The 12,023-nt window shown below is 46.4% G+C and overlaps 1 protein-coding gene across 3 annotated transcripts in view; it reads left to right on the plus strand.

Moving 5' to 3' along the window:
* The first annotated feature begins 928 nt into the window (after window positions 1–928).
* SUDS3 (SDS3 homolog, SIN3A corepressor complex component) overlaps window positions 929–12,023 on the plus strand; it is a 41,624-nt gene continuing 30,529 nt past the window's right edge. For 2 of the 3 annotated variants that reach the window (XM_045457415.1, XM_045457414.1), the window contains exons 1-6: window positions 930–1,238; window positions 3,101–3,170; window positions 5,672–5,727; window positions 7,063–7,134; window positions 10,092–10,111; window positions 11,330–11,486. In XM_045457415.1, the coding sequence (XP_045313371.1) occupies window positions 1,097–1,238; window positions 3,101–3,170; window positions 5,672–5,727; window positions 7,063–7,134; window positions 10,092–10,111; window positions 11,330–11,486 (517 nt within the window). In that variant the 5' untranslated portion in view covers window positions 930–1,096. Of the gene's footprint in view, window positions 1,239–3,100; window positions 3,171–5,671; window positions 5,728–7,062; window positions 7,135–10,091; window positions 10,112–11,329; window positions 11,487–12,023 lie in introns of all 3 variants that reach the window. The other variant, XM_045457413.1, reaches the window with a different exon arrangement.

Raw genomic sequence — 12,023 nt, forward strand, 5'->3', positions numbered from 1 at the left:
TAAGCAAAGCTTATAACACAGTATCTCCTACTCAGAAGGAATCACACCAATTAATTCAAGCAGGTATTCAGCTGTCTTTGTTTTCTAAGTTTCCACACATCATGTTCCTTACGTTAGCCTAATTAACTTCCTGCAGGCAAATGTTCCACTTGCTCAGTTGAGAATTGGTTAGCAAGTCATTGGACGGGGAAAAGAACCTTTTAAAAAATTAATATTCTAAGAAATTGAGGCAGCAGTAATGTACAGACATACCGTGCTTGGGTGTGCTCGTGTAAACAAGGCAGCCTGGACGCTGCCACTTTTTAGGCAAACGTTCTTTCCTCATCTGTAAAATCGGGAGAATACCTTATTGAGCATACCCACACAAACAGAAAGGACTCCTACAGACTGGGAAAACGCCATTTTGCTGACCCCAGGATGGAATATCAGCATCCTTGTCTTTTAGTTCTTTTAATAAAGCTCCAATTAGGGGAGGAGCTAGGCTCGGGGCGGGGGGCGGATGATCACGAAAATTCTAGATGTCAACGTTTCTCGACCTATAAATGGGATGGTTCACGTCGTTAACCTGTTTCAATTAAAGAGACCACCTCCACCTGACAAGAGGTTTCAACCCTTCTGTCTCTCAGGTCGCCAGAGGACCGTCGCTTTAGGTCTAGCTCCTTGCGCCGCCTGGCGGCTACTTCTGGAAACAGAGCGCCTTCCAGCTTCGGGGTCCTGGCTGCGGCCAGGCCTGTCCAAGGATTTGCCTAATTCTAGAGAACTTGTCTCCGCCCCTCCCCACTACCCAGTGAGGATTTTAGGACGGCGATGAAAGGGCTGAGGTTAAGGCGAAGGGGGCAGCCCGTCCACCCCCTCAAGGATGATGGAGTCAGGCGGTTCTCGGACAGCTTGCGACCCGGAAGTCACCGCCGGCGCGAGGTCCCCGTTGCCGAGCGCGGGCGCGCGGGGCGGAGCTTGGCGGAGACGGGGAAGGGGTCGCCGCGGCTGCCGCTCTTCGAGTTGGCGGCTCCCTCGGGGGCCGGTAGGCGGGCGTCGAGTCGGCAGGGCGCGCGGCTGCGGTCCCCGGGTGACACGCTCAGCAGCGGCCAGTGGCGACATGAGTGCCGCGGGGCTGTTGGCTCCGGCTCCGGCCCCGGCTGGAGCGCCGCCGGCCCCGGAGTACTACCCGGAGGAGGACGAAGAGCTGGAGAGCGCCGAGGACGACGAGCGCAGCTGCCGGGGCCGAGAGTCCGACGAAGGTGCGTCCTCCGGCTGGCTCAGCAGCCCGCGGCGGGCGTGGGACCGCTGCGCGGGTGGGTGGGGTGCACGGGAGAGGGGCGGGGCGACCTCCGGGGCTGGGGGAGGTGAAGGGGCCGCCGGGAGGAAGTTCCCCCCACCTGCGCTGGGGTAGAGGCCGTGGTGGAGACGTCGTACCCTGACAGTTATGGGACTGGGGGACTTGGGGAGCTGGTGTCAGAGCTGGAGGTCCATTTAAGACTCTGCTCCTCTCCTTCCGACCGCCTCTGGTGAGCCTCAAGTCTTTACTGGTGGGAATGAGGAAGATTTCCGTGGGGTACCTTGAGCTGCCCTCCGCATTTTAGTTCCCGAGAGACCACAGCAAAGCCCAGTTGGGCTTCCAGGTTCCCAAGTTGCTCCCTCTGACGCTCCACCCTCGGGGAAATGCTTTAGCCAGCCCTCCTTTGGGTCGCGCAGTGCAGGTTGAGAGTCCAGTTTGCTTACAAGAACGGGACCTGGAATCCGCCGGATCTTAGGTGTAAATTTGGCTCACGGAACCCAGCTTTGTAACCTAAAAGGACTGACTTAAGCTTTCCGCCTCAGTTTCTCCAGCTGTAACGGGGCTTCCTATTATAGGTGTGAGGATTAAAGGAGATCTGTGCATAAAGTACTTGGCCTGGTACTCGGTGGGCGTTTTCATCACTGGGCAGGCACAGGTGTAAGTGGGGATTTGCTTGATGGTGCCCAGGTGCCGTTGTGTTTTCAGTTCCACGCTCTTTTGCATTATCATTACTGCTTCTCAGAGCCTTGCTTTTCAAACGGGGCTTTGCACTTCGGTAAGTGTTTGGAAGACTGTTTTGGAGGGAATTGAGGAAGGACGTCCTGGAGGAGAAAGGGGAACAAAAGAAAAAGGAGGGAGAAAAAAGAGACCGTCGTATGGGTGGAATATTCTGGCACCAAACAGGGCTGTGGAGCAAAAGGTTGAACCAGCTGTCTGGAATGAGGAATGTGTTTTATTCATCTCACTGTGCCACGTGCCAACTACAGTGGCTGGCATATGACAGGAATTCCGTGAAGGTCTCTTGACTGAAAGAGTGGAGAATGCTTTGTGGAGAGTTGGATGGGCAGCGGCCTTAAAAAAGGCAGCGACATGTGCAGGTAATAAAGTTGAAGCAACTAATTGCATTTGGTTAAACTACATTTGAAGGAGGGCCTTAAGGAGAGATTTTGAATGTGAATCACTTGTAACTGCTGTTAAGGCCCACAAGGGGGAGCAGTGAAGCCAGAATTGATTTCCCCCTCAAATTGGACTGTTGAAATTATTTAGACAGTTCACTATTTACTTATTCTAAGAACAGTGTTTAATATGTTCTGAAGCAGTTTCTGTTGTTTATCTTGTCTCCTTTCTTTTCCCTTTAGCTGTGACTTTGAAAATAGTTCAGTTCTTAGAGTTCGTTGGTTTGTGTTCTCTTTTGTATATGATGTGAAATGCGTTACAGGGCTCACACCAGGCATAGACCAGAAGAGCGTGTACTTACTAGGTTGGAGTACTGAGCAAGGCCTGGCTGCCTGTAGTTTTCCCATCTGACACATCTCCTTTTCCTGGCCTGCCAGTGTGGCTTCTGCAGAAGTAGCAGACTTGACCGTGACTGCCAACATCCGATGCACCCTGTTCTCTGTTTGCACTTTGCATAAAGGCAGCTCTTTGCGTAAATCCGGCCACGTATACGTTGGAGATGGTATTTTCTTTTCTGAAGTAACTAATATTTTCCACTGATGGTTTCTTGCAGGCCTGCATCCATTTTATAGAAGTTTGTTACTGTGTCAGGTGATGCCATCTTTATGAACTGATTTTAACAAGCTTTTCTTCCTTGGTTTTACTTAGACACTGAGGACGCTAGTGAAACTGACCTGGCAAAGCATGATGAAGAAGACTACGTAGAAATGAAGGAACAGTGAGTATGGATCTTTTATTTCTTGTTTGGAATACAGGACTGACCAGGAAATCTTTATAGTGACGTTGCATATGGTTTTGACCATAGAGCTTCCAAAGACTGTGTGCGCACATGCGCGTGTGCAATTTCCCCCTTTAAATTTGTCATATTTAATCAGTCCTGTTAAAAGAATCTTCTGCGGGTTGGAAGAACCTTGGGGATGGGCCATGTAGCAGGAGAGAACGTTTTCTACGTCTTTTTTTTTTTTTTTTTTCGTTTAAAAAAAATTTTAAGTTTGTTTTTGAGGGTAGGGGGAGGAGCAGAGAGAGAGGGAGACACAGAATCCGAAGCAGGCTCCAGGGTCTGAGCTGTCGGCACAGAGCCCGATGTGGGGCTTGAACCCACGAACCGTGAGATCATGGCTTGAGCTGAAGTTGGATGCTTAACCGACTGAGCCACCCAGGCTCCCCTTTTTGTTTTTTTTAAATGTGAAAACCATAACTCAGCATCAAGGGTGTGTCCTGTTTATTCCACCTAGAGCTGAAGGTGTGCTGGGTGCCGGGAGGGCACGGCCCCTGACTCCTGCTCCAGTGCTCTTTCCACTTGTCCCACATCCACACTCAAGCCTTCTCTAAATGTGCCCAGAGAAACTGAAACCACTCGTTTTAATGTAAACACAGATGGAAGACTGTATAAAATATATCCCATAAGTATTTGTTGAATGTACTTTGAGGATCTTGATTTGACTTTAGATTCTTAATCTTTAAACCAGATGATCCACATTCTTTTCTTTTATAGGTCCTATTTGCAAATGGTTCATGACCATCATCTGGATTCTGTTACCCTTTTCACGATTTGGAACCCAAAGGGGTAGCTCAGCTAAATTCCACCCACCCGTGCTGAATAAAGAAGGATTACTTTTTTTTTTATTGTTTGTTTATTTTGAGAGACCACGTGGGCTGTGCTTGCTTTTTATTTTTATTCTTTCCAAACTTTTTACCGATTTATTTTGAACCATTTTCACCTTAAACCATTTCAGTCAGTTTAGTGTACCTTTTCCCAAATCTGCATTTATTTTGCTTTTCAGTCTGTTAATATTCCCTTTCAAAGACGGATTCAGAACTCAAAGGCATTGTTAACTGCACTCTGCGGTGGAAAATTTAGTACGCTGGGCTCCAAATACTGCGTGCAGTTTACGCATTTGTTTCCTCTCCTGTACTCACCATATATAAGCATTCTTTTGAGACCATATTTTAATTCAGTGTGCCCCTTAATATTGGATACAGGGGGTGCCTGGGTGGCTTAGTCAGTTTAGCGTCCAACTTCAGCTCAGGTCCTGATCTTATAGTTTGTGAGTTTGAGCCCCATGTCAGGGTCACTGCTGTCAACTTGGAGCCTGCTTTGCATCCCCTATCCCCCACTCCGTCCCTTTCTTTCTGACTCATGCTCTCTCTCGAAAATAAACATTTGGAATATATTGGATACATAAACATTTTTGATTAAAATTTAATGCCTTGTATGATTCAAGGTGAGCCTTGAGAGTGCATCAGAATTCTCCTGGATCTTTTGATCAGCTCTCCTGTGGAATTCCTAGATTGTGTTTCACTCTTCCCCCAACCTATACAAATAGTGGGGTTGTATTTACAGCCCTCACTCGAGCAATCAAAAAGCTAGTGTGCTGCTTCTCTTGGACAGTGTTCATGTTGCAAATCTTATTTTTGTCAGTGTCAAAGTGGGGGTGTTTTTCAGATAGAAGCAAAAATATTGTTAAAATATGATTTACTTGTGGAATCCACCATTCAAACAGACTTGGCGGAGTGAATAATTGCCTATAATCCATTCGGTGTGAGGGGGAAAAATAGCACGCTAGGCTGTTGGTGTGTGTTACGTGTTCTTATCCAGCTGGGGCTGCAAACAAATCCTACATTTTAACTTTGTTACTGATTTACTATTATTTCTCTGATCCTGGAAGGTAGTGCTTTTAAAAATGACGGGAAGGTTTATTAACTTGGTGTTTGTACCAACTATGTTATCTACATAGAAAAACATGCCAAAGGCATAACCTGACTTGTTTGGAACTTAGAATGTAATTGTAGAGTTGATATAAGGTCTGTGTTTAGGCCTCTGCTGCATTTGTGTGTGTATTTATACCTCTAAATCCACAAGAAAATGGCATCACACTTTTCAATTTCTCTTTATAACTTCTTGCCTATTTATTGTTGCTTATTTATTAAAATTTGTGGGTCTTCATGTTTGTGGGTTTCAGACTGATTCTCTAAGGGTGGGATAGAGAACACAGGAAACTACAACACTGAGTCAGGATTCCAGAACACAGAATCCTTGTCCTTTTCTGATCCCTTTAGCTGCTGGTACATTTTAAACCAGCTGGCAGACTCCCGTTTTCTCTGTTCACTAAAGGACGTTTATGACATTCCCATAACAATCCAGGTAATTCCTGTATGTAGATTATTTTGGAATTCAACATTAATGTTTTTCAGTGTCGCTTTTTTTTTTTTTAACAGGATGTATCAGGATAAACTGGCTTCTCTCAAGAGACAGTTGCAACAACTTCAGGAAGGTTGGTGTGTTTAACCCTTCACTTCTAAGTATGCTTAGTATTGCAAACTTTTGAAATCTTTCACTCCTCTGTGGGAGTGATTTAAAATTTGGTCTGCCTGATTTTAGCTGTCCAGTATGCATTTTGCTTACTTCTGTCAGTAAAGCAGTAATTTTCACCTTTTCAAAATCTCAGACCCTTTGGAAGAGCATGAACTGAAAAACACTGTGCGCCTAAAGCTAGACATTTTTGGGAGAGACGTTGTTACCAAAGAATACATGAAATGGTACAGTTCTTTCTAAACTAATTGCTGGCGAACTGTGGGTTATCCCTACTGTGTGTGTTTTCTCTTGTTTGGTAAATTAGAAGTGGATTGTATCTTGTGCTGTTTCTTGCTAAAGACAGTTCGGCATCAGGTTAAGAGCATAGGCTCTCAAGTGCCATCACGGGTTTGAATCCCAGCTTCAGTGCTTTCTGGAAATTTGACCTTAGGCACCCCACTTAATCTTGTTTAAATTTGTTTTCCAGTCTTCAAAATGCAGAAGGTCCAAGTAGATGAGATTACCCATGAGGGATGGCTAGCACCATGGGGACAGTGGGTTTCTTGTGGGGCAAGAAATATATTCTCCTCTAGCAAGGCTATAAGGCATACCTGGCATGGTTGAGTGAGGGATTTTGAAAAAGATGCCATTAACATACCCTGCAAATATGTCATGATTGGGAAAATATTTTCCATGATAATAGTGACCCGTGTAATTGGCTGCTTTAGGGAAAAGCAATGATACGAATAGATATTTGGTGAAAATCTATACCCAAGCTATCCAGAATTGTCAATGGCCATGTGTGGCTATTTAAATTTAATGAACTGAAATTAATAATTCTGTTCCTCAGTTGGGCCAGCTACATTCCAAGTGCTCAATAGCTACATATGACTAGTGGCTACCATATTGGACAGTGCAACATAGGATGTTTCCACCATTGTAGGGAAAGTTCTACTGGATGGTCTCTACTGAAAGTTCTAGGCCTTACTGAAGAAGAATGAGCTTTTTTTCAGGAAAGGGAAGCCCATTGACTCAAACTGGCAGCAGGTGATCAGAATCATTTCAATCCTGCACCTTTTGACTTCCTCTCACTTGATAGAGAGTCTTAATCCACTAGGTGGGGTGATTTCTGTTGTTGGCCTTGGTTGAGAGCCAGAGCAGTTAGCTCTGTTTGCCTCTGCCTTTCCTTGGTTTATGTTTTACTTTGAAGTTATTAAAACAGTCACTGCGGGTACTATAAGATAATTTTAGGAACTAAAATGTAAAACAGATTGATCTTCCAAGTAACGTTTTATCTTGTACATCTTAAAATCAGGTACGTTACAGGAATATCAGAAGAGGATGAAAAAACTAGATCAGCAGTACAAAGAGAGGATTCGAAACGCAGGTGAGGCTCTGTCTTAGGTGGAAGTAAATCATCTTCAAGTGTTCCTCCTTTTGCTGATTATTGATGTAATGTCATGAGAGCTGCTGTCCAGCATGCATCTCAGATAATCCTTGGGTATGGTGGAGGGGTTGGGGAAGAGAGACTCCAGAGGTGCAGTTGGGTAAAGCTGGGACATCTTTTTTCCAGTGGCCAACGAACAACCTGTAGTTAAGCTTATTAGTGTTGGCTCCTTTCGGTCGGTTATACTCCCTGGAACCCCTAGCTGGCTCCTTGAAGTCAGTTATGCTCCCTGGCGCCCCCAGGTTAAGCAGTCTTACACGTTCTGTCTCACGTCTGCTTGGCTGGCTGAATGTACCATGAGAGGAGCTGACATGGGAAAGAATCGTAGCTTGTTTCACTCTTGTTTGAAGTTTGCTTCTTTTGGCATTCCCTGCTCCGGGAGGAAGGGGTGTCCTCTGTTTTTTTTCCCCTTGAGTGTTACAAGCATTTACAGGAAGAGTACACCTTGGTTCGTTATAGTACACGGCACGTGTGTTCGTTAAGTAAGAATTTGTGGAGCACCTGCTACATTCAAGCTCTGAGTAAAAAAGTAGTGGAACACCTTGTCCTTGACTTTAGGAAATGTGCTATCTCATTGACAAAAGACGTCCAAACATGGATAAGTTAAGGAACATTCTGAGGTCAATAAAGAACCATGCAAAAAGTAAGATGTGATGATTGTTGAAAGTGTGTAAACACAGATTCCTGGTCCTATGGGAAATGTTTTGTAAGCATTCAATTTCGAGCGCCCACGTAGTGCCTGTTCCTGCTCGGGGGGTCTGGGGGGACCTAATGCTGGGTCTGCAGATGCTGTCTGGGTGCTGCTCCTCAGTCTGCTGTCCTCTTGCTTTCTGTTCCATTGTCTTTCCGGCTTTCTGTTGGTGGAACTTTTCCCTCTCTCCAGGGAGTAGATGTCCCGCGTACACCCAACAGCAGAAAGGTAGCGGAGGGGTGCAAGGGGCGCGGGGAAAATGGAAGTACAGCCATTAGCCTTCTGTGCGCCCACATCCGCCTGCCTGCCCCTGTGGTTGTCCCCACTGCACTCTGACTTCTTGAGGCATCTCCTTGGGACATCTTTGAGATCCTCAGCCCTCTTCCCGGTGTTCCGCATTAGGGAAAGGAGGTGAGGCATGAGGCCCTAGGTTTAGGTCTTCCTCTTTGCACTTTAGGTCTTGAGACTTTAAGCAGATAATTTGCTCTTGGAGCCCCAATTTCCCCATCTGTAGGGGGGATACGAATACCTCATGGAATTGGTTTAAGATGCAAGTAAGGAAAGGAAATGGATGTGAGCCACTTTTCTGAAGCTAGAACTGCAGCATGAGTATTGAGCTGTTTTCCTTAATTCCACGTTCAATCCTGTCCTCGTGTGTCCTTTCAGAAACATCTCTCTCCCCTGCCCCCGGGTACACATGCAGAAGAGCTCCCAGATCAGTCATAGCTTGAGCCTTAAAGAGCACATTCTGTGCAGAGATAATCCACCTGCTCTAGTTGTGTTGGTGCATGGCTGTTTTAACTAAAACAACCATCACCGACCCCGAAAGCTGATTGCCAGTTTGACTTGGTTCGGGTGTGATTTCTGAGAAGGGCGCAGACTTGCTGTGTCAGGTTGTTTGTGCATCTAAAGCCGTTGGGGCCAGCACGTTGGGCTGCGTGTGCTTTGGCTCACGTGCTCGGTGATCCCAGGACCAAAGTGATCAGGGCTTCTGGAGAAGTTAGAAAATAATGAGTGGCTCATCTCTTTCCTTGTTGAAATTTTCTTTTTGTTTTTTTTTTTTTTTACATTTTAAGTAGGCTCCACACTCAGCGTGGGGCTTGAACTCATGACCCTGAGATTGAGTTGTGTGCTTCACTGACTGAGCCAGCCAGGCACCCCTCTTCATTTAAACTTCCTATTCAATATCTATTGAGGTTTGAATTGTTAATCTGGAGTCCTGAAACTCCAGATTCTAGGAAATTATGTGTTGATGTGTGTATATGCTTTTCTATGGGCAAGTGGATCCATAGGATTCATCATGTTCACGAAGGAGACCGTGGTAAAATATGAACAGCACCCCCTGGCGTTGTTGGTTCACTGGCAGTCTTTGTGACCTATGCAGCAGCGCCACTGTCGCCCAGAAAAGATTAGGTGCCATGGACCTGTTTTGTTTAAAGAGCTGGCTTTGTCAAGGGCCTTCTGATGTAGTGGGGGGGGTGGGGGCTGCTGGTAAACAGTTGCTAATGGCCCGGCACATAGTGGGTGGTGAGTAAGCTGTCGAATACTCTTGGGTGGAGACTCGTAGGTGCCTGAGGGGGGTGGGGTTGGTAAGTGAGGTGGAGCTGCCAGTGCAGAGGTCGCATGAGGTCTGGAGCTTGGAAGTGCAGCAGAGACCCACAGGGTGTTGCCGTGGAGGCACAGCCACACACACAGGCATGGTGACCCGTGAAGAAAGCCCTGGAAGGGCTCAGAACCTCTGCCCTGACTTCTCAGGGGAATATCCTTCCTTGCCATGCAGAGCACCTCACACGTGCTTTAAAAACGTCAGTGTTGATTCTGCTTCTGGAGAAACGGCATTGTTCCTTCCTGCCCCATCCTGCCCTGTGGGGTACCTGCCCTGTGTAGGTACCCTGTTGGAGGGTACCTACCGAGTGAAAGAAGGGGTAACTTTCAGTTTTATTTTTGCCAGGGGAGTTTGGTTCCCACTGCTTGTTTTTGCCCTTGGGGAGAACTGCCAGAAGTGATTTTGTTCAGGGCCAGATTTTAACTAGAGAGTTTCTGCATCCTACCCCTTCACGTCGATCAACACTTTACTGACGGAAACAGTTGCTCTGTGTAACGGTGCTTTCAGAAAGCAATTACTGCTTCTAAATGAATCCTACCATCACTGTCTGGAAAGGTGACACAGCCTAGCGAATCTAATTGCATGTTTTTTCTCTTTCAGAACTCTTCCTCCAGCTGGAAGTAAGTACCTTGGATCTTCTGGGTTTGCAGGCCCTCTCTGAGACTGGAATCTTGCTCTCCCAATCTGGAGAACCTTTCCTTTTATCACCAAGTGGATAGTTGAGAAGCCCCCAGCTGCAAGCTTTCATCACGGCTGAGTTTGACTAGAGGACATTTTGGGTTTCCGTTTAGAAATTCCCATCTGTTCGTTTATAGGTCAGGCAGCTTCTGCTTATCACAGGGGATGAGGGGTACTCATCCCCCACTGCTTTCTCGTTGACTTTCACCTGATGTTAGTGCCATGTGGGAGTATGTCTAAGTTACAATGGTCTAATAATTTGTTATGTTGCTCCTTGACACAGCCCAGTCTCTGAAGTGGCTCAGGGGCTGTTTTATAGCGGAACCCCTCTAGGTCACTAGGAAAGGCAGATTGAACATTTTTTCTTTCCTTCAGCAGATGTCTGAGTGTCGGTTCTTTGTGAAGCACAGCGCTGTGGTACAGAGCTGAGAGCCTACATCTTGGATGTTGATCTGTTCCTGGGGTGGCTAGTGTGTATGTGTGGGGGGAGTCCTGACTTTGACAGCCACACCTGAGTGTGAGGTCATGGTTTAACAGAGCCACGTTATCAGAAACCATTTTACTACTGAGGTCAGTGGAACACACATAGTCAGTCTGCAGGATGATGTGACCCACAGCCGTAGCCCACCATAAGCTCCCTTGTTCTTCACTTAATGTGATGGCGAGACTTAAAAAATGAACACTTTTAAATTTAGTATTATTTCGGTGTTTGAGTGCTTGAGGATTCAGATACCTAAAAAATGATCTGATGACCTAGTTGATTTTATCTTGGTATAAATGTCAACAAATCAAGAAACTCGTGTCATTTTGACTCTGCGCAATTAATTTTGAACGTAGATGTTTTATCCAGAATGTACTTTTTTCCTTAGAAATTAAGGCTTTAAAAGAATTTGTTATCTGTGAGAATCTTGACGTTTTACTTTAAGCTGCAAGCCATGCGATATAAGATGTGAAAGAGAAGAAATGACCGAGTAGTCAGTGAGGTATGCTCGTAGGCCAGAGTTGTATGGGTCGACTTCATGCATTTGTTGGAGAACTTGCAGGTGTCCCGCTCCTGCCTGTGCAGGCGGGTGCAGCTGAGCTTGTGTTTCCTGGGGAGGTGTTTACTGGGCTCCCGCGTCCAGAGCTGGAGCCCGAACTTGTGTTTCTCTTTTGCTCAGACTGAACAGGTGGAAAGAAACTACATCAAAGAAAAGAAGGCCGCGGTGAAAGAATTTGAAGACAAGAAGGTGGAGCTGAAAGAGAACTTGATTGCTGAGCTGGAAGAGAAGAAGAAAATGATCGAAAACGAAAAGCTAACGATGGAGCTGACTGGAGGTACGAAGGCACCACAGGGCAGGGGCGGGGGGGGGGGGGGTTGTGCAGTCACTCTCCTGTCTTCCCTCAGCTCCTCGTTCAGGCAGAGTGAGCTGAAAGGAGGGTGGGCTTTGACAGGACGGCTCAGACTTCTAGCTCTGTCTCATACTGGCTGTGTGATTTTGGCCACCGAGCATCTCTGAGCCTATTTCCCTCTCTCTGAAATGGGGCTGATCAGACCTTGTGTCACAGGATTGTGGTTGGAAACGTGAGTGCCTGGCACAGTGGCCTGCGTGTGTAACAGGCATTCAGTAAGTGGTAGTCCTTTAGTAGTGACTGCAGCTTCTGGTGTGTGCTTTATTTAATTTAATTCCTGGGTCAGCCGCACATCTAGTTTATGTTCACGAATTACTTACGCAGCTCTGTGGTGGTGGGAATCTGTTTTTTTAGTTCACCTTAATGACAGGAGAGACATTTCCTTCGACCTAGATAGGAGAACAAAGGCATTTGGCTGTATCATCTGTGCTCTTAGATCCCTTCCCCAGGTGTTACTGTGAA

This window comes from Leopardus geoffroyi, chromosome D3, assembly GCF_018350155.1.
Source record: "Leopardus geoffroyi isolate Oge1 chromosome D3, O.geoffroyi_Oge1_pat1.0, whole genome shotgun sequence".
NCBI classification, from domain to species: Eukaryota; Metazoa; Chordata; class Mammalia; order Carnivora; family Felidae; genus Leopardus; species Leopardus geoffroyi.